Below are 21,127 nucleotides of genomic sequence, written 5' to 3'. Positions count from 1 at the left end.
ACTTTGTTCAAAAAGCACTGTTGAGAGACGTCCTTAAAGGGGACCAGTTCTTGGTGCTGGGAACCTCTCCGTGTGTCACCCCAAAGCATATTGTCCTGTGAAAAGAGCATAACTAGTGTAAAGAGGCAGGATTTGGAGTAATTTGTTTTGTTGTTCACTGTATTTTCTTGTTTTGCTTTTAATACCATTTACCATGTGGCACACATTTGTAGCAGACAAATTGAAGGGGGGAGGGAGTACTGGAAGTGTATTAAAGAGCTGTTTGAATTGGAACATCTAGAAGGAGATAAGTGGTTAAGATATACTCCTAACAAAAAGTAGTTAAGCACTGAGGAGTGCATTTGATTTTTATTGCCAGCATGCTGCATTTCCCTTTAGCAAGGGGACCAGCCAGACCAAGGAATATCGTTCCAGTGCATGCATTTACATGGGAAGAGAAACTAGCTCTTGTTAATAAGCAAACAATGCAATTTTGATCAGTTAAGAGTGATGGCAGAGTTAGATTAAACAGCTTCTCAAACTGGGGTAGAAAAAACGCTCTGTGTGTGACCACCTACTGTTTGGTGGAGGGGGGAAGAGTAGGGGGCACCAAAAGTTAGTTGGGTTTAAAAAGGTGCTCCAGTGGCCTATCTCCAGTTCAAAGGAACAGGAAATTGAGCTTGAGGGCTCCTTCTGAGAAGACCTCTTAGGTCATAAACTTGTTGGAAACCTCTCTTCACTTGAGGAGTAATGAAGTAGCTTCTAGTTTGTCCTTTGAAATGTATATCTCTGGAGAAGGTACGTATCTGTGATGTATGAGGACATGTTATATACACAACACTGATATATGTCTATTTTTCTAACAGTTCTCAATTCAGATTACATAGTGTGTAACTCTCAGAGAAAACCCTCTGCTGATTTACCTTCTCTGAGTTGATTTATTAGAACTTTGAGAGATGCTAGATAGTGATAGGTTCCCTGGGAATGGGCTGTAGGCAGCAGGGGATACAAGGGGGACAGCAAAGCACATGTAAGCAGCAACTGCAGCAGCCTTGGATCCTCCATAGAGGAGAGGAAAGGGGACATACACAATGAAAACTTGAAGGGAAAAAATAGTCAGAAAAGCAGCATGTTAACAGTGGGGTCTCACAGGAGTAATAGCAAGGGGTTACCAGGCGCCAGCCTGTGAGGAGGACCACGTGAGAGGAATGGTTATGAAGCGCAGCATGTGGGGACATCACATGGAAATGTAGTTATCACATGCCGGATTGCTCCAGGCACAAAGCTGGGAATGGTGGGCTGACATAAGCCCTTCTTCTGGCCTTACCGCACTCCTGGGTTATGCTGACTGACCTGGAATTCATGAATATGTAGGGCAACCAGAGAAGGCTGGTGTCAAGAGCCTGTTTACAGTAAACATCTGGAGCTTTTACTTCTAACCTTGCAGTACCAAGTGGGTATTACTAGGTGTCTGGAGGGGACTGCAGGGACTGCGTGAAGATTATGACCCATAATCACAGTTGCTACTGCAAATAAATTATATTACTGTTTGTCTTCTTTTGCTTTCCTGCAGATTCTGAGATGGCTAATGAATCGAGGCCCTGCCCATGTGGTATTGGAGACAGGTTTGACTATGAGGGTTGTGGGCAGGAAGTACAAGTTGAGCACATCAAGGCGTATGTTTGCAAACCACCCGCAAGCACTGACAAAGCTGTGATTGTGATTCATGATATATTTGGATGGCAACTCCCAAACACCAGATACATGGCTGATATGCTAACAACTAATGGATACATGTAAGAAATCTTTTCTTCTCCAGGAAATCCCACTCTTTATGATTTCTAGCCTTACGTTGGAACTGTTATTCCCATACATGAGACGAAACTATTACCAGGACAATTTAAGTGATATATTTGCATAATACAAAGACACAAAGGAACATTGCTGTGAACTGCTGCAGAGTACAGCAGGCTTCCTTCATAGTTTGCTGTTTACAGAAGAAATGACTGCACTCATAGAACACGTAGAATATTGAAAACAAGGATGCAGTAAAAGTGATTTTGATGCATTTCCCAGCAATATGAAATGGCTTTTAAAATAGTGTATTCTGAAACAGAAGTGTGTATTTTGTTTTTAGAAGTCTTTTTAAAGTAAAGTCATGCAAACTAAATTATATGATGAGATTTAAAAAAATTGTCATCAGCAGAAATATGAATAAATGTCATATATTTTGAATATGATATTGAATATCTCATATGCACACATGGGGTATGAAATACGATCCCTTTCCCCCCTGCAGATTTTTCATGCTCGTTTTTGGTGCCCTACAGGAGTTAAATCCTAAAATGCAGCAACATCTTGGGATAACTGGATATACTGCAAGGTATTCCATTTACAGTATACATTACAAACATTCATATAAAGTTGGGACTGGCCTGCAGTTCCAAAAAGCAAACCTCCACCCAATTCTGTAGTGGTCTAGTTTTGAGAGATGATGCCTTTCAGCCTGTGGAGCATGAGGGAAGTCAGATGTCAGCAGACAGCTGCCACATGGCTGAGATCTGTCTGCGGAGCTGAAAGCAGCTCTACGTCTCTGTGAGATAAAGATACTACCTTTGTCAGGATTAGGGTTTTCTGACACACTAGAAGGATGATTTGGCCTATAGTCTGCTCCTTGCTACTGTCTTTCCTGAGGACTTGACGTCCCCTATTCTGTTCCATTATTGGAAGTATGTTTGTCTTGTGACAAAATGCAATTATTCTCAATGTGAGACCGGACGTACACCTTTCATGCTGTGCAGCGTGCTGGCGAATTGCTAGTATGACAGTGTGCTTCCTTATTACAGTAAGAGTCCACTCAGTCAAAAGTACCCACTGTCTGATGAATTGGTATTTCTCCACACTGCCTTCCTGTAATTTTTCCCTGTCATTCATGACATGTCATACTTTTTGTAACACCTTCTTTCTCTCCGCCTGTACTGCTAATATCACAGTGGTCAAGGGAAGAAGGCTGGGGTTTCCATTGTTCTAGGCGGGAGGAGAGCTGAGAGTTTTCATGCAGCAGTGTCTGAATGAAGAGAGGCCATGTGTGTCTTCCCTGATTGCTTCAAGATGCTCCTGAACTGGTGCACCAATGTTTATTGAGAGGAAAATAGCTCTAGTGCAGTATGGGATGCAAAGCTATGAGAGACCACATTAGGACTGATGGCTTATGGTATCTTATCAGGCTAATTTGAGTGGGGAAGAACCTGTTCTTCTGCATGGCCTTCAAAGCAATACATAGCGTTTCTGACAGGTACTTATCCAAAGGCTGTGCAATTTTGCCCATACCATTCCAAACACAAGTATGCTGTAGATGTCAATGTTTTTTCATAGAAATGATCAAACACAGTAAAAAAAATGAAAATGCTGGCAATGTACTTTGTTCTGCTTTAGGCCAAACTGATCCAGTCATTTCACCATGACCATTGAAATACATACTGTGTGTCTGAGGAGGAAGAGAGCCAAAGGCATTTAATAAATGAAAGATAATAGCAGATTCCCAGGGATCCCATTGCTGCACTGGACTTGGGAGAACACAGAGCAGCTTCCGGGAGCGACCTAGTGATGGCAGCCTCTGGAATCCTTGCTTGTTTCCTTCTGCATGAGGAGACTCTATTATCCACTGGTGATTGCACCATCACAACTCAGCTGCTGGTCATGTAACACATTTTGGCTGAGGTCATCCTGAGCCAGTGTTTGGGCACCCCTGTGATGCAGGCAGGAACTCTTTAGTACTGAGTGCACTCTTACTGTACTTCCCTTTTTCCAGTCACCAAATGAAGTCTGTGGTAAAACACTCCTCCATTTCTTCCCACACAATTTCCCTTCACTTGTTCGTTGCTGACCTCAGTCCATCAGGTGTTTGGGTTTTTTTTTCTCACTCATAAGTAAGCCTTGTGATGTGCTCTGTAGTAAATAACTATTTTATGTAATTGTCTTTGTTTAAATGTAAGCCATTAACGATGGATTTATGTTAAATGGTATTATGTTGTATGCAAACTCTCAAATATTTGTGATCAGGACCGAGTTTGATCATCTTTTACAAGATAATCTATTGTTTTACTGTATATGGTTTCAAATTAGATACTCAAAATAGGTAAAATACTAGGGATAAAAATATTTCTATTTTCTAGATTTGTATCACAAATTGTATTGTGTGGTTTAGTCATTGAAAAAAGCCTATATAGATACCTATAAATGTTTTCTAAAGCTCATGGGAGTTTCTATAGAATAGTTAACAATGGTGTTTAAAAACATTACTTTCTCAGGAAAAAAAAACCCAAAACAAAATTATGCCTGAATAGAAACTTTACATGCTATGAAGGGCCAGAAAACCTCAGTGTTTGATTAATTAATTCAATTTTGATTTCACACGCTTGTGTGTCTGTGTGTGCAGAGCCATCTGCCCAGACTTTTTTGCAGGGAGAGAAGCTTGGAAGCCTTCTGATGACTGGTCCAAGTTTGATGATTGGCTGAAAAATCGAGATGCCAGGAAAATAAACAAGTAAGACATCGGGAAGCTGGATATCATGTTGCATGCTGCTGTCAGATATTGCTTTTTTTTTCGTTTTTTTTTTTTTTTTTGCTTTGAGATTGGATGCAGCTAACCTACCAGTGAAGGTAGCCTTTTTTTAATGACTCCTTAGAAGCAGACAGAATCAGTGACCTTTTATTTTGCCTTGAACAGAGTTCAAGAACACTCAGCAGTTGCCCCAGGTAGCTGATGGCTGGATCATCTGTTATCAGGGCACAGTGAGGACCAGCGGCTCACTAGGAGACAGGGTGCTCAGAGCCAAAGAGGAGTATCGGCTGGCAGTGCCAGGGCCCCATCCCACAGTACTCTAGAAAGATGGGCAGGGCAGGCACTTAGGATGGCAGTCAGAGTCAACTGAGGCAGGTCTGAGGTCAAGCTGCTGTCTGGGAGCCTCTCCCCATGGTCACTAGAAGGAATGGAGCAGCCCTCAGCTGCACTGTCTCTAGACTGACCCTGAGTCCTGGCAGCAAACCCCTGGGGGAGGGAGGATTGGATGTGTTCAGGGGTCTTAACACAGATTTGGTGTGCAGCCTCGCCTTTTCACTGTAAAGAATTTTTAAGACCAAGTTTGCTGTGATTTGAACTCATGGTGTGTTGGCCGCCTTTAAAAAAAATGCTAACTTTGGACAACATGAGCCAAGAGTCCTCTGCTAGCACCTTAGTTATATTGCACAGCTACATAGCAGTGAGAGAATAGAGCTGTTTGCTGCTACAACCTTAAAGTCAAACTCTTGGCTTAGCAAAGGCCAAGGGAAAGGTATAAGCTTGTACTTACATGCCGACTATACGCTCTTGTAGTTAGTGGGATCAAGGACATCTTCATTAGCTCCTAAAGATGTTATCCAGGCACCATTGCTGAAGAAACTCTGTTGGTTCCAGTTCTGTCCAGGTGTTGGTGTAACTGCATCCGCTTTTCTGTGTTGGCATTTTGCTCAGATTTCCTGGATGCAGATAAGCTCAGTTATACTAGAATGTCCTTAACTCATAATTTTCTTCTAGTAATGGGGTCTATAATACCTATTTTAGATTTCTCTTGCAGATTTTGAACCAGACTTTACTGATGTCTTCCTGAACTGTAGCAGTGTTTGCAGCACCTCTTGTTTTGTTCTTTCCTGAGACAATCTAACAGGCAGCTTTAGGGCTTCTTCCTCTTCTCAAAGGCAGACCGTGTGGTCCAAATTAGCATGTCTCCTCACAGCAGAAACACACCACCATTGGAGGGAAATAGGACCGATTTCTTCAGCGTGCTGATTAACACCTTGGGATTCTTTTGTTAATGTGTGTGTCCTAGGCAGAGTGACAGAAAACTGTGAGTAGAAGGGACACTGACAGAGTTACTCAGATTTGACTCAAAACCAAACAGGATGAAATATTTGAAGGAGGGAGGAAGAATGACGGCTGGAACAGCTAAAATAATAGGCAAGGTCCAACTATTGCTCTTCATTGAAAGAGTTTTGCTACTGTTTGTAGACCAGGTGTGTTCTTGGGCTGTTGAACTCAGGCTGCTACAGGACGCCAAGGTCCTTTGCCAAGCTAAAGTGTTTTCTTCTCTGTAACTTGGACTAGAATCTTCTGGTCTCTAAATCCTGGCGTAGGGGTAGTGCCCTGCAGCCATTTGGCTGCTTGTATGGTAAGTGACCCTCATGTCCTCAGTGAAGAAGTGCATGTAGGGACCATTGAGAAACAGAAGGGGAGTGCTTCACACATGAAGGTGTCTTTGAGGAACACAGCTCAGACGGTGATCTGTGGCTTGTCATGGCTTCCAGTTAGCTTGGTATTTAAACTGTTGGTTAATTTTAACTTGTTAGTAAGTAAAGTCTCCTGTTGTTTCAGTCCTGCCCAAGATATCATGTCTTCCCCTCCTGTGTGCAATGCTGCCCGAGCATTTATCAGCAAAGACCTGTCACTAGCAGAGGTGCTCTGCTGCCTTAATAACACAGAAGGAAGCTGTTGGCAAGACAGTACTGAGAAGGGGTCAGACTAATTAGAGACCAAACTAATCAACTTCCTGGGATAGCAACTGTCTGTCTTGGACTGTTGGGAGTAGCTACATTCGAGGTTGCTGGTCTTAGGTATTTGGTGAGAAGGTTATGGAAGACATAACTGAATCATTTCCAGAGAGCTCCTGTCTCAGAAGGGTCAGTTGTCGTGGAAACTTTTAGTTTGGAATCTGTCCAATCTCTGCTGCAATGGGAAGGGCTCTGACTGGCATTTCTTAAGCGCGATTCACATGTTTCAAGTGTCAGCTCCAGTGAAGAAATAATTTTTTGGCACTTGATTTGCTTCTCTGTGTGTCTGTGTGTGTTGATGGATCATGTGGTATTTGCGAGGCTGATGTATTGCCAGTGTATATAGTTTGTGTGCCCCAGGGGGCAAGGAACTGGGGCTGAAAATCTAGTTTTGAGGTGGCATAAAAGACTTAACTGATACCTCTCTCCCATCAATGCTTTTCCTTTACTGTCTCTGCATGGTGACACCTGCTTCAGGGGTAAATGGCTATTTTCAGAATACAGCATCTGGGCAAGGTGTATTTCAAGCTACATTGTAAATGCTGAAACTGTGTTTGTTACATTGACTTTCCCACAGCAAATATCTCTGATGCTAACTTACAGTTATTGTCAGCATTTTGACTGTCTGATGAATAGTATTCTCTGGAGAGGTTTGTATTCCTTTTTCTATCTATGTTTACAAAGCAAAAATTCATCCAGCTTCTCAGAGAATTTTAAGCTTTTTTAACTCTTAGGTAGGTGTTTAATCAATCGTCTACTTTCCATCCCTTTAGGTTTCCTTTGATGTATGTTATTTATGTTCCATTTTTGTTTAATTCCATTCAGGTTTTTTTTTTCTCTTTCTGATGATTACAGATTAGCAACCCCTAATATTTGTCTGAAATAATGATTTATTTAAAGTGTATGAAAGAAAATATAGTGGCACCATGATATGGGGATGCTTATATGCGTCTCTGTATTGTCTTTTTATATTTCCAAATACTGGTTTTACTATGGGTGCTTAATTTGCATTTTCTTATGTGTTCCAGAGAAGCTGATGCTGTCCTGAAATATCTAAAGGAACAGTGTGGTGCAAAGAAATTAGGGGTCATTGGTTTTTGTTGGGGTGGTATCGCTGTTCATCACCTGATGATGACATACCCGGAATTAAAGGCTGGTGTATCTCTCTATGGTAGGTAAATACAAGGATGTAATACAAGCAGGTACACATGCATATGTATATGGTGTAGCTTAAATACTCGATCTAGCATTATTTCTTCAAATCAGGCTGTCAGCTGATGAAGAGAAATATTTTCAGCAGAGTAGGAAGGATATTATGCAAAGAAGATGGTGGTGAGGATATTTTTTCCTAGTTTCAGAATGGGTCATAGCAGCTATGTCTTTATTTCAGGTCTGGACACACATACGTGTTGTCCTTCAGTCATCTTCCCAATTTAGCTCCCTTTTCCTGTTTACTACTGCTCCGCATGCTGCAAAGCTAGAACTTCACACGGGAGCAGAGTGTGTTATTTTTGCTGTAGCTACTCTGTAAAGTTAGGTTGTGGTTATTTTAACACCAGCTTTCCTTTTATGCTCTGCTCAAGAAGCTGGGATAGCTAAACTGATTTTGCTAATGTTCTCAGAATGTAAATTTTGGGCTACTTATTAAAGCATTGACTTTCCTAGTCAGTTCGAAAGAACTCAAGCTTGTATGCACGGAAGGCATCTTTCAAGTCTTATTAATTCAGATACTCAGTCTGTATCTTAAAAAACTGGCTTAAAAAGAGTTTTAATCTAGGAAGGTATTCTTCTAGGAGCCATGGTTACAGTAGCTTGAAAGTAAAGCTAGTATGTATGGCTACATATTGCATGAGACATGAAAACTTTTCACTGCAGAAGCAGAGTGCTATATTTGAGTCTGGATTTCACCTTAAAAGTCAATTGAAGAGTATTTTTGTTTCTTTAATGTTTTCTAGGACTAATCAAGGATTCTGATGATATATCCAATCTCCTGAACCCTACATTTTTCATTTTTGCTGAAAAAGATGACTTCATTCCCCTTCATCAGGTATGCTAATAAACTCCGTCTTCCTTCATTTCTGCATGTTTAAATTTCCATCCGGAACTGGGAGTCAAAACTCAGCCTCATAATAATGCTTGAAGGTCAAAAAATAAACAGAAGGATGGAGATAGACATAGGGCTAATGTAACCTAGGCAAAGAATGAAAACTTGATATTTTATTTTTTTTTGTAAGTCTCTTTTGTAAAAGTATGGCCAGTAACCCAGGTAGCAAAGTTTTATCAAAATCCCATTGCTGTTTTGGGGTACTCTACTCAGGGAGCTATCCTTTGCTGTATGACACTGTTTTCTATTGGTCCTAGGAACCCATAAACCGTGTTGGATACACCTAATTGCATTCATAGGTGTCCATTAGAAGCTTTTTGTTCAGTTGTAGTGTATTTAGCATTGTCATATATTTCACATATAGGAAATAATTTTGTTATATCTGTATCTTTGCAGATTGTTGGACCTGCCTTTATATTCTAACAAATTTTCTACACCCTTACTGCAAAGGTGTTTTTTCTTTATGTAATTTTACTTTTTGTTTTGCGCGTATGGAGCTTGGTTATTAGTGTCTAGCCTGAATGACAAATTAGGGAGTTGAATTATGAATAAGATGAGGAGTGGCAGCATGGAATATGGCTACATTAATAAAGCTACTACTGTGCTGTATATTACAGGTCACACTGCTGGAGCAGAAGCTAAAGAAAAATTGTAAAGTCGATTATGAAGTTAAAATTTATCCTGGACAAACCCATGGGTTTGTACATCGCAGAAGAGAAGATATCAATCCTCAAGATAAGCCTTATATTGAGGAAGGAAGAAAGGATATGATCAACTGGTTGAATAAATACATTTAATAGAAGAGCAAGCAACTTAATTTGTAATGCAGTTATGTAGTATACTGTGGAGATTTTCAATAACACATTTTAGAAAATTAGGGGAAAAGTTTGTTGAAATAGAAATTAAAGAAGTAAGCGAACAGAATGTTTTATATATTTTTGTCAGTAGATTCTAATTGATACTTTCATATTATGTTCTTTTGAAGAAGTATCAGATGTCACCTAGCAGTGTCATGTTTTAATATGCTGTGAAATATTCTCTAGTTCCTTGAGATTTATCTTAATATTTGAAATAAGTTGGACTAATGGTAAATTAATCTATTTGTGTATTATGGTCACGGTTCATCTAAGTTCCACATAAATCACAAGTCCAAAATTTAGGGCCACACATACATTGTTTGGTGAGGCTCACTTTGAGAGACTAGGCTTTTTTGACTTGTACCCTGGTGGCAGATGTGGATTTAACAGATGATGTAAATGAGCATATCTTGTTTCAAAACTTGTGGCTAAGGTTATTCAGATGGGGTGCTACTTTCTCAGATTACCTTTGGTTCTGTAGACAATTTCCTGGTCAGTTTAGGAATTCAAAAGTACAATGCAATCTGCAGACAGGGCATTTTAATGTGTGGCTTACAAACCATGGTTGCTGCTTAAAGAAGAAATGTTACATGTTTTTGCGTAATGTATCGTGTTACATCATTTTTCCATCAGTGATACAACAAAAATCTCTGTGTTGCATCAGCTCAAGATTGCATCTAGCTCAGCACCCAGCCTCTGTCAGTGGCCGGGAGTGGCTGTGTAGGGAATTTCCCCTCTCACTCCGCATCCTGGCAGCCGTTCAGGGGAGTACTGACCTGGATGTTGCCACCGGAGCAGTGTGTGGAATGGCCGCTGATGGACGTGGCCTCGGTGAATTTGCCGGTCCCTTCTTGAACCTGCTTGTAATGCTGGCCTCTAGTGCATCTTGCAACAGTGACTTCCATAGCTTCATTGTGCCTCATGGGGAGAAAGGCTTGTGTTCATTAGTTTGAAACCAGCTGCCTAGTGTCTTCACTAGGTGCTAGTACTCCTGAAGTTATAAGAAAAAAAAAAAAAAAAGAATGTGTGACCCTTTTCACTTTCTCAGTGCTACTGATAAAGACTGTTAGGTGAGTTAGTGGGAAGAAAATGACAATCTCTCAAGCTGATACACTATCACATTGTGGTGTGTCATTTAAAAATAGTCAACAGTATGTATTAACCATCTGTCTCTCAATGGGATTTTAATTTCTTTTGATTTTTCCCATCCATGTTTTCTTCCTTTACATGCTGCTAACAGCTCTCCATCTTTCCCATGGGGAGGTCTTCAGAGAATTCTGGCCTGCGACTGCTAATGAAGTGTTGCTTTTTGTATGATACCATCTATATGTAATGTGTTAATCCAGCTGTTACCTGGATGATACAGCTCTCATAACACATTTTTCCAGGAGAATGTGGTAGAGGTCTGGAAGTTTATTGTACCTTAATTGCCCCAGTGTAAAACCTGGATAGCTCCACGTTAGTGGAGTTCCATTAGCGTGAGAAGCTTAGCTCATGTGCAAGAGGACAATCAGGTCATGTATTTAGAGAACAGCAGTCAGTCATAAGTACTGAAACAGCATGTGTGCTGTAACACTAACACTGTGACTAAGCAAAAAGAAAAGAACAAACTGGGATGCAGCATTTGTTTGAAGTGAAAGGGTAGCTACAAGTTACTACAAGTACAGCCAAATTTTCGTGATGAAGCTGTAAGTCACTGAGTAAGAGCTGGAAATGTGAGATCCAAGAGAGAGGTATGTGTTTACAAAGTGCAACCAGCTGCAAGTACAGAGATCATGAATGTATCGAATTAAATTCTGACTTCTGAGTAAAAAAACTGCATGTGTTGCCTAGCAAGGAACACGCAAACAACAAGAAATCAAATTAAAAGCCATTTAATTTCTGAAGTTTAATGTTAATATTAAGGTGCAGGGGAATGGTCTTACATATTAAGAAGAATTACCAGAGCCACATTATTGTGACTGTGGGAGTGGAAATGTGGTTAAGCAACTCCAGTGGAGAGAAGGTTCTGCAAGCATTGCTGTCATTTCTTTTTTCTAGGAATGATTTAAACTGCCATTTTTTCTTACATTTATTTTACTGCTGTTCTTGGAAGTTGCTATGGAGTATCTAAGCTCCCTGTGTGTTATAATTTGTTGTTTGTAGTATACAAGTGGGAAGAGCCAAAAAACCAAACAAAAGGGTTGGGTTTTGAACCTTGTGACTTCACTCTGGAATTCTTTGATACGCTTTTTTCATTTGTTTGACTTTATTTTAGGAATTGTAAATAAATAGCATTGACAAAGTTATTTAGAATATGGAAAAAAAGCTTATATATGAGGACTAAATTGTAAGGCTGGTCACTTTCCCAAGACAAAAGTGTGGTAGACTAACGTGCATTTAGTGCTACTTTTTAGATGTGTGTCTGAGGAAACAGTGAAATTTGGATTGCTAATATCCTTAGATAAAGCTCTTTAAAGACTAATCCTAATAATCCAATAAAAAGAAAATCAGGAGAATGGGAGGGATACAAGGATCAGCCAGTCACTTTAATTCACAAGGAAAAAAAAATATATAAAATGTCCTGTGATAATGTATCAGCATTTTAAATACTTATTGTAATGATATGTACAGCAATCTAGGAAACTGTTACCTTTTTACATATTATTTATTTTCACTCTGAAAGAGAAAATATTTTTCCTGTACTATATAAGCTTTGTCATTTATAAAACTTTGAAACGATGTCTCCACTACCTCACCCTGCTGATGACTTTAGAAATGTCTTTTACCAATGAATGAATAGTCTAAGGAATAATAATAATGCCAATGTAATGTTTAAAAGTGATGCTACTCCAACCTTTAAAAACAAAGGAACACCCTTTAAAAAAAAAAAAAGTTTTGTCTGAATTGCTCAGCTAAGTCAACGAAGACATCCAATGCTTACTGCCATTTTGTGTAAGTTAGAAGGAAGGTTGGGTACGCGGCTGTAGCAGTGCTCCTCGCAGTAGCGCATCCTGCCTACACCAGCAATAAAATTAACGGCTTTAAAAACAGTGAACTTTGTTACTCTGTGATACACAAAGATAAAGGCAGTGACTTATGTAACTCTTATTTGAAGAAACCTGATCCTTGCACTCACCCCTTTCGTTTCATGAGCAGCACTTTCTTTTGGGATCACATTCGGTGGTAACCACCCGGGCTGAGCTCTTGCGACTTGCCTCTGCTGTCTGGCACCCTTGCTGTGCTACAGGTATGCGTGGGTGTGGTTTGGTTTTTTAAAACTTTTATGGCTTTTTCTCCTGAGAAATGTAAAACAAGTCTGACTTAGCATGTTTGGGGGACTTTGATTTTGTCTATGTGCTTTTTTAAAGAGTGCATGCTCATTTATGTGCTATGAGGGGGCTGCTTTCTTCCCTAATTGTTTGAGATGATGGTTCAGAAACCTTTCAGTTTCCCTCCTGAGGTGAGGAAGACCTCTCAGGAGAGTCTGTTGAAAGTGAAAGAGTCACACAGCAATATCTTTGTATTTTTCTGATTGTATGTGCAAGTTTCTGAAAACTAAAGTTATTGTTTGGTCTTCAGATAAACGCTCAAGTGCTTGCAGGTGGAGGTGGTGGAACACCAAGGCTGTGGGTTTACAGATCCTCCTAAAAGAATACCTTTGATAGCTGTAAGAGAGGAGGATTACTTTTTGAGGGATATTTCAGTAGCATTTCAGAAATGGAAAAAGAGACTATTTGGATGTAATGCGTACTATGGCAAATGTAGAAACACCAAAATGTTTTGATTACACTATAAAGCTTGCAAGTCTGTATGGCTTATAAACCATGCAAGCCAACACTACCCCTCGCAGGCTTGTGCCTGGAGCTCTTTGCCTCAGCTGCTGTATCTGCATCTTTAAGTATTTCATGTTTTATAATTTGCTTTATGTTTTATCAGATAATGTAAAATATTTGCAGTTAAAGCCTTTAAGGATATACTGACTGGTACAGGCATTGTGTTTGTGTTTCTGGAGTTCTGAAATACATGTTTCTTTAACATTCAGTTGCTGGTTTTGTTATATTTTAGTCTAATCAAAAGGAAATAGTTTGTGGATGGAAAACTAGTTACCAACTCTTTCCTATTATATATTTAAACTGTATTTTGTCTTATATGCTCATCTATTATTTTTTTTCCTAGTACACTTCTTTTAAATTAGAAGTCCTATATGTGAGACTACATGTAGGAAAAATCCACCTATGGGTGGGAATGGCTTGTTTAAAAAAATAGTAGAGGATTAGTATAAATGTGTGCCCAGAGTTAATACAGCTTTCAAATAAGATACAGCTTGTCGTAAATTGATCTGTGAAAATGAAATCTCCCAAGATCTGCAACCCTACCCCTGCTAATACTGCTTGGGTTATACTCAATTTTAAACTCTGCAAATCCAGAACATCTCGGTCCCTGGAAATCTGTGTAAATCTCCTGGCTGTAGGGTTGTTTGCTTGTTTGTTTTCCTAAAGGTGTCCCTTTAGTGCCACAGCTATGTAAGTCACGCTAGTTCAGGGACTGTTCAGTAACCTGCTTTTTCCTGTTTCTCTCTGTGAGTACATTTGGCATAATCAAGTTCGAACATCCTTGTTTCTGTACTAGCAAAATTTTCTCAGTACACACAATTCATCTGTGGAGAATTTAAGTAAAGCTTTATCCAAATTCTCGCCACGTTCTTTAATAATTTGGAGATACTCTGTGCATATTCAAATATGTTATTCGAGTCATTTTGCAACAATATGAAGTCAGTTCACCTAGCTGGTTAACCTAAGGTCAGTGGCATAAAATCATTAACTTGAGACCAAGGAGCTATATAAATCCGTATTAGATTCAGCTGGCATTTTTTTACTTTTGTGAATTACTTGTTTATTTTCGTTTAAGCAATAGTTTGTAAAAAATTAACCATGCCCTACTGTTACCTTGTTCATAAAACATTTGGCTCAACTTAAGGATTTTGTCCTCATGTTCACTTTTCTTCTTGGCTGTCTTGGGGTTTGAATGCATTCCTTATTTAATATTAGATAAATATGATTTTATACTCTGGCTTTCATTGGTATATTTTTATTGACACCTTCTTTAAGTATCTTCCTGCAAAAGTCTGCAATATCTGATGCTAAAGCTGGTTTAGAAAAAGAACTTCTTGGCACTGAAAAGGTCAGCTATGGAAAATTTTAAGTATCTGGAGGAAAATATCACATTTAATCTAAATGTAATTGTATCTTTCTACACAGTAGCTGTGTTTTGTGGTTTTTTGTTTTGTTTTTTTGTTTTTGTTTTTTTTTCCCCCTGAAATGCTAAATCCTGTATTAAGCCCTAATGGTCTATCCTAAAGAAAGTTATGCATTTCTGACAAGACATACACATGGTGAAGAGTGAAAGAACTGGCTTCATCACTGTTTAAATAATTAGTGATGGTTGCCTGGCTGGTTGGTCTTAACTTTATTTTTACCGTATTACTGTAGGGCACAGAAACTCCTAACTATGTACCAGGTCCCCGCTAAAGAGTTTGTAACATAAGTAACTCTAACATTATTATTTATAAAAAGCAATGCAATGGACTTATTGACTAATGCTGCATTTCAGATCTAACAGTAATCAGTATGTTCACAGTACTACTGTAAAGATTCAAAAATTCAATAATCTGTGATACTGCTGTATTTTGATCTTTTTCAGTATGGTATGCTGGGATATTCACAACTGAATGTTTTTTGTTCCATAGTATCAGCCATGGCTAATGAATCGAGGCCCTGCCCGTGTGGTATTGGAGACAGGTTTGACTATGAGGGTTGTGGGCAGGAAGTACAAGTTGAGCACATCAAGGCGTATGTTTGCAAACCACCCGCAAGCACTGACAAAGCTGTGATTGTGATTCATGATATATTTGGATGGCAACTCCCAAACACCAGATACATGGCTGATATGCTGGCGGCTAATGGATACATGTAAGCAATACTACTGTTTTCAAAGTGTCTTTTTAACAAGAAAGTTTGTTGAACCAACTATTTCCTTGTTTTATATAAACCATACAAACACAAAAAATTTCATAGGCTTCACTTACATATTTCTCTAAAGAGTTTCCTGTTTGTTAAAACATCATGAGTCTAACATAGTTGGTAGCCCTACTATAACAACATAGTAGGCAAGCACAGAAGAAGAGAGGAAACAGAAAAGTCTTATTCTGCATCTTTCGTCCTCTGTGAGCCCAAAGCAGCCTGCTTCCTCCCTCCCCACGCAGCATCTGTGCAAGGTTGCTGTTACCATAAAAATTCCAGAGAAGCTGAAAGTCATTCCCTGAAGGTAAAGTGTACCAGCTTGTGCCAAAGAAGGAAACAAGTACTCAAATACGTGAAAAGCATATTGCGCGTCCTCTTTCCTGTGTTACTGGGTTAGCATTCCTTCTAGCCCAAATGTATGTACCATGTAAATTGTTGTTTGGTTGTTTTGTTGGTGGTGGGTTTTTTTTTTTTTTTTAAATTCATTAGGAAACCACTAAGGATTTTCAGTTGCAGTTAACAATGTGTCAAATTAATTAATGAATTTTAACAGACATAGAAAAAGAATTAAGGTTGCCTGTATAGTGCTTTGATGTAGATTAAATTCTACATGTCTTCAACAAAATGAATTTGTTGTATGGTACACATAGACTTCCTTTGAATCCTTTCTCAATATTGTTTCATGGGCAAAATTGTTTTCATTTTTCTTGCAGAGCCATCTGCCCAGATTTTTTCGTGGGACAAGAAGCTTGGAAACTTTCTAATGACTGGGCGTCTTTTGATGACTGGCTGAAAACCCGAAATGCTGGCAAAATAGACAAGTATAAGCATTGTTCCTTGTCCAGCAAGTGGACATCCTTCTTTTGTAGGAATTTTTGCCAGAGTAAATATGCAGGATTAGATCCTAAATTATTAATGGGTCAAGTACAGCTGGATGTCCACAAACAGAAATGTCATACAGTTCATGGGTCAAGCTCATGGTTATGTGAGGGGTGCTTTTTGGAGAAAAGTAGAACTTTGAACAAGAATAGAAGTGCCCAGTGTTTACCTGTGCAGAGAGTAGAAGTGAGATGAATGACTCCAAAGAGAAGAACCAGCAAAGGCTAGAAACTGCAGCTCACTCCTTCCACTTCAGTTTGATTCAGTTCCTGGAGGCAGGCACAACTTCCATGGATTTCAGATAGGGTGCAAACGTAGTCACCAAACACTATTTAGCTAGGGAACATTGGTCCAGCTCCCTGTCAGGTCCCAGCTAGTTCAAAACAGGCTACTTTCCCATTCTTCTAGCTATATTTTCCCCCATTTTTATCTGACACATAACTTCATGGCATAATGTTACTACTGATTTTTGAAGCAACAATTTCAAATTTACTTCCACAATTTCATAAAATATGTCTCCCCAATGAGAGAGAGTTTACCTGTAGCCACATTTGTGATAACAGGATGGTCTTGATTGGCTGTGTGTCTCTTAAACTTTGTGTTAGCCAGTGAGACAACTGTTGCCATTTGTGAAATTAACTGGACTGCTGTTTATAAAATCACCTTAGGTTCTAGTAGCAGTCATCTGGGAAGACTGATTTTCTCCTTTGTCTTCTCCCCTGGAGTTTCTCTTGTATTTTAGAAATGAATACTAGTAAACTAGTGTTGTGGGTTGACCCCAGCCAGCAGCCAAGCACCGATATCGCAGCTTACTCACTCCTCCCAGGAGGGACAGGAGAGAGAATAGAAGGAACAAAAGCAAGGAAACTCATGGGTTGAGATAAAGCCAGTTTGATAGGTGAAGGAAAGACAAAAAACTGGAGTCATGCAAAGACAGCCACTCGCCACCTTCCACAAGCAGACCGATACCCAGCCAGTCTCTGAGCAGCAGCCACCTTGGAGGCCAGGGGAATAGAGCTAGAGCCTTAATTCGTTTTCATTTACATATCTTAGAGAAGTTGATGTCATCCTGAAGTATCTAAGTGAACAATGTGGTGCAAAGAAGATTGGTGTCATTGGGTTTTGCTGGGGTGGAGCAGCAGTACAACATCTGATGCTGAAAAATCCTCATTTAAAGACGGGGGTGTCCCTCTATGGTAAGTCTCAAATACCTATTACGTTCTGAGCAGACATGACTGGTGCAGGAACATTTTCTGTAGGAGTATTACTGTAACAAAAGGTAGTGTGACATCTTATAGAAGAAGGTGATTTTGTTATACAAAATCGTTAAGCAATTTGATTTTGCACACTCACGTATTTGCACTTAACCATAACCAGCAAGATCAATGTATTCGAGCGGCGTGGCCAGGATCACTTCTGTGCAACATAGCGTACAAGGGACACCAAATGCCAAGGCCTCGCTATGGTTCAGGTTCTTCTTGGCTAGCGATGACAAAATGGTTTCTGGGCTCATCTTTTATATCTTTTAGGAGCTACCCATTACTGTGAGGTGGATCTTCGCCACAGTATCTTGCTTACCTCCATCTGCTTAAGTCTCAGGACAGGTTGCTGCCCACTGTCTGTTTTTTATTGTTTGGAAAACCTGTTCGGCACACGTGTCTGTACTCTGTTCCCCTTTTGGGCTAACAGGGAAAGGCATGGCAGCAGTGGTATGCTGCAACCTTTTTGCTGTCCTTCTGTTAGAGTGCGGGGTCTTTCGCCAATGAGTCATCCGGGCTGGGGGCTGCACAGGCTGCGGACCTTCCAGTCAGGACATGAACGCCTTATTGCTCAATGTTACTCCTGGCAGTGGCCCCTTGTTACTAATATGAACCATTTTTTGACTCTCTGTTTTAACCCTTGCACTCTCACACTCCCATTCTTAATGCATTTATGCTACCTTAAATATTTTTGTTAGAAATCTCTGTACTTCTATATAACCCAGAAAAATTTATATTCATTTGAGGTGAAAGGAAGTTGAAAGTATTCTTTCGGAAAGTTTATGGGGACTACTTTGCTGCACTGATTTGCTCATCAGCTGAGTCAATTCAACAATGCTACTCACTAATTTTTTACTTTTCTATTGTAATAATTTCAATAATGAAAAGAGTGGCAGGGTTGGTAGGTAGTTAGTTTGTTACTTAAATTCAAATATAGTTGAATAGTAAAAATTACCATATTGATGTTATGAATTTATATCAGTATATGTACACTGAAATCCTAACCATGTATCTGGAATGATGCTTATTTACGTTTATGTTAAAAATGGCCATGCCAGACTAGAGGTGAGCAGCTCTGAAGTGTCTGTCTTTCACAGATCCCTGCCTCTGACAGTGGTCAGAAGCAGATGCCCAAAGAAAACCACATGAATGGGCAAATGTAACAATTCTTCCCTGACTTTTTCAGACAGAGCTGGTCTTTCTATCTTTAATGACATCCCAAATCACAGGAAGTTCTCACAACAAAAGGAGCTTTTAAGCAAAGCATGTTTAATTGCATTACAAGCTGATCAGCTCTAACTGATCAGAATGTCTTTTATTTTGACTGTATAGCTTTGGTAGTGATTTAACCACTTTAAGTAGCATGACTCATTGTATATGCCTCTCCTTCTTCCCTAGGAGTGATCAAGTTCTTTGATGACAGATCCAGTTTTCTTCATCCCACCTTCTTCATTTTTGCTGAAAAGGATGAATTCATCCCATTGGAGCAGGTGAGTTTCCCATCTGAGATACTTGTCTTTTTAATACTTTTCATACTTGTTTTGTGATTTGGTATTTAATTAAGAGAAAGTAGAAAACTAATTTGCACTTTTCTTCCTCTTTCACTAACTCTTACAGTAGTTCTACACAAATTTATGTTGTTTATCCCCCCAATTAAAAAGTTTTACAGTGACACTAAAAAATGTTTTATGTTTCTGTTGCAAAATACGAATGATTTACACATGAGAGGTCCTAGGAGGAAAAGGGCAAGAATCCAAAGGAAGACTTCTGTCAAGTTTAAGATAGGAGACCCTCTTTAATCATACTGATGGTACATAAAATCTACAGAAAGCCCCCACCTGTACTGGTGGAATCACCTGTTGCAGGAGAATTAAAAAATCCTGTGACCATCCTTTTCCTTCTCCCACTGTCATGCAGAGCTTCTCCTTTCTGGTACTCTGTCAACAGCCTCCCTGGGGAGCATGGGTGCAGAATGACCAGAGAAAGATGATTATCTACAGGGGATCAAAGAGGAAGGCATGTTTTCATTGAGCTTTAATTTCCCTGCCAAAAAGTGTCAGTAGCTTTGAACTACCAATTTTGTACCTGTGCCTCTCCTCCCTCAATTTCAAGTTAATTCAAAATCTTGCCTCATTTTTGGTGGTGGTTTTTTTTTTTTTTTTGTGAGGCCTATCAGCAGTAACTTGTACAGGGCTCACTACATCCTAACCTTCTCATGACATTGAGAAATAGGTGTTTTTACATCTACAGGTATTATTACAGTAACCCATATACTTTTTTTTTTTTTTTTTTTTTTCAGTTTTATGCAGTCACATGCTGTTATTTTACTGGAGAAAAAAGCCTAGTTAAATAAAGTGTAGTACCAGAAATGCATTTGGGTATAAAATTAGTAGAAGAGAAAATGATGGCAAGGACACACTGTGTCCATCTCCCAGAAATGTAAAAAAAAACAGGACAATTTGAGAACTGTAAATACGTAACATGTTAACTCCGTACTCAGCCAACTTGGAACATTCTGTGTTGCAGGTCACCCTGCTGGAGCAGAAGCTGAAACAAAACTGTAAAGTTGATTATGAAGTTAAAATTTACCCTGGACAGACGCATGGGTTTGTACATCGCAAAAGAGAAGATATCAATCCTCAAGATAAACCTTTTATTGAAGAAGGAAGAAAGGATATGATCAACTGGTTGAATAAATATCTTTAGCATAAATAAATGCCTATAAAATAAATCAATGGTTGTAGGAAATCAGAAAATAATACAGACTATATTGATTAAAATGTTCTTAAAACCATCAAAATATTTTGTAAAACTCTTTTGTAATAACACTGATCATTTGCACTTATTTTCTAAGTAGATGCTTAGAAATGGCTTTTCAAATGCTGAAAGCTATAAATGTAAAAAAAGATTTTTAAATTTGATCTTGTGTATCTTAAAATTATTAGAATCTCATGTGGCATATTTTCTAAAATATGAAAATTTCACTTTTTTATATTAATGTCAATATAATAAAAAATCATTGAAACTCTGCTCGTGCTTGAGAAATGCTCTCCTAAAAGCCATGTTTAGAGTTGTTGAGCTGTGAGATTTTCAGCTTTGAGGTAAATATGGTTCTGGTTTGGAAGGCTGGGACATTTTCTTGAAAACACAATATCCTATTCAGTATTCATAAAAACAGAGCTAGAAAGAGGGAAGGGGGATGGCAATGGGAAGAAATGCATGCAGACTGAAAGGGGGCTCCAAAAAATTGGGAACCATGGCTGACGTGAGGAGACTAGAGGAAGGTGCAGGACCAGAGAAGAAGGACCTGCACAAGTGGGAGGAGGGTAGGACACAAAAAGACTGAAGTGCAGGAAAACTCAGAAGAGAAAGAACAACAAAGTAGGAATAGGAGAGCACCATCAGACATACACAGAACATAGGAAGAAAGTACGAGTGATGACTTCCAATCCCTCTTCTCCT

The 21,127-nt window shown here is 39.2% G+C and overlaps 2 protein-coding genes across 2 annotated transcripts; both read left to right on the top strand.

The window, feature by feature from the left end:
* The first annotated feature begins 1,547 nt into the window (after positions 1-1,547).
* Positions 1,548-9,592, top strand: CMBL (carboxymethylenebutenolidase homolog). The gene is made up of 5 exons (XM_010300525.2): positions 1,548-1,775; positions 4,418-4,525; positions 7,593-7,735; positions 8,520-8,611; positions 9,286-9,592. Exons 1-5 carry the CDS (start codon positions 1,561-1,563, stop codon positions 9,463-9,465), a joined length of 738 nt encoding a protein of 245 aa, XP_010298827.1. The 5' UTR covers positions 1,548-1,560; the 3' UTR covers positions 9,466-9,592.
* Positions 9,593-15,041: 5,449 nt separating this feature from the next.
* On the top strand, positions 15,042-20,644 carry LOC104634089 (carboxymethylenebutenolidase homolog). Its single transcript, XM_010300524.2, has 5 exons — positions 15,042-15,476; positions 16,241-16,348; positions 17,460-17,602; positions 19,064-19,155; positions 20,192-20,644. The coding sequence occupies exons 1-5, from the start codon at positions 15,214-15,216 to the stop codon at positions 20,369-20,371; spliced, it is 786 nt and encodes a 261-aa protein (XP_010298826.2). The 5' UTR covers positions 15,042-15,213; the 3' UTR covers positions 20,372-20,644.
* The last annotated feature ends 483 nt before the right edge of the window (positions 20,645-21,127 follow it).

This window comes from Balearica regulorum, chromosome 2, assembly GCF_011004875.1.
Source record: "Balearica regulorum gibbericeps isolate bBalReg1 chromosome 2, bBalReg1.pri, whole genome shotgun sequence".
Taxonomy (NCBI): domain Eukaryota; kingdom Metazoa; phylum Chordata; class Aves; order Gruiformes; family Gruidae; genus Balearica; species Balearica regulorum.
Note: the sequence above shows the minus strand (reverse complement) of the source record. Positions and strands in the feature narration are given on the sequence as shown.

What these genes read in the sequence shown, in the direction of transcription:
- CMBL (XM_010300525.2), top strand. Translation starts at nt 1,561, where the DNA reads ATGGCTAATGAATCGAGGCCCTGCCCATGTGGTATTGGAGACAGGTTT. An exon ending in GGCTGGTGTATCTCTCTATG is followed by an intron (nt 7,736 to 8,519) that starts GTAGGTAAATAC and finishes AATGTTTTCTAG; the next exon opens with GACTAATCAAGGATTCTGAT. An exon ending in ACTTCATTCCCCTTCATCAG is followed by an intron (nt 8,612 to 9,285) that starts GTATGCTAATAA and finishes TGTATATTACAG; the next exon opens with GTCACACTGCTGGAGCAGAA.
- LOC104634089 (XM_010300524.2), top strand. Translation starts at nt 15,214, where the DNA reads ATGCTGGGATATTCACAACTGAATGTTTTTTGTTCCATAGTATCAGCC. An exon ending in AATGCTGGCAAAATAGACAA is followed by an intron (nt 16,349 to 17,459) that starts GTATAAGCATTG and finishes TACATATCTTAG; the next exon opens with AGAAGTTGATGTCATCCTGA. An exon ending in GACGGGGGTGTCCCTCTATG is followed by an intron (nt 17,603 to 19,063) that starts GTAAGTCTCAAA and finishes CTTCTTCCCTAG; the next exon opens with GAGTGATCAAGTTCTTTGAT.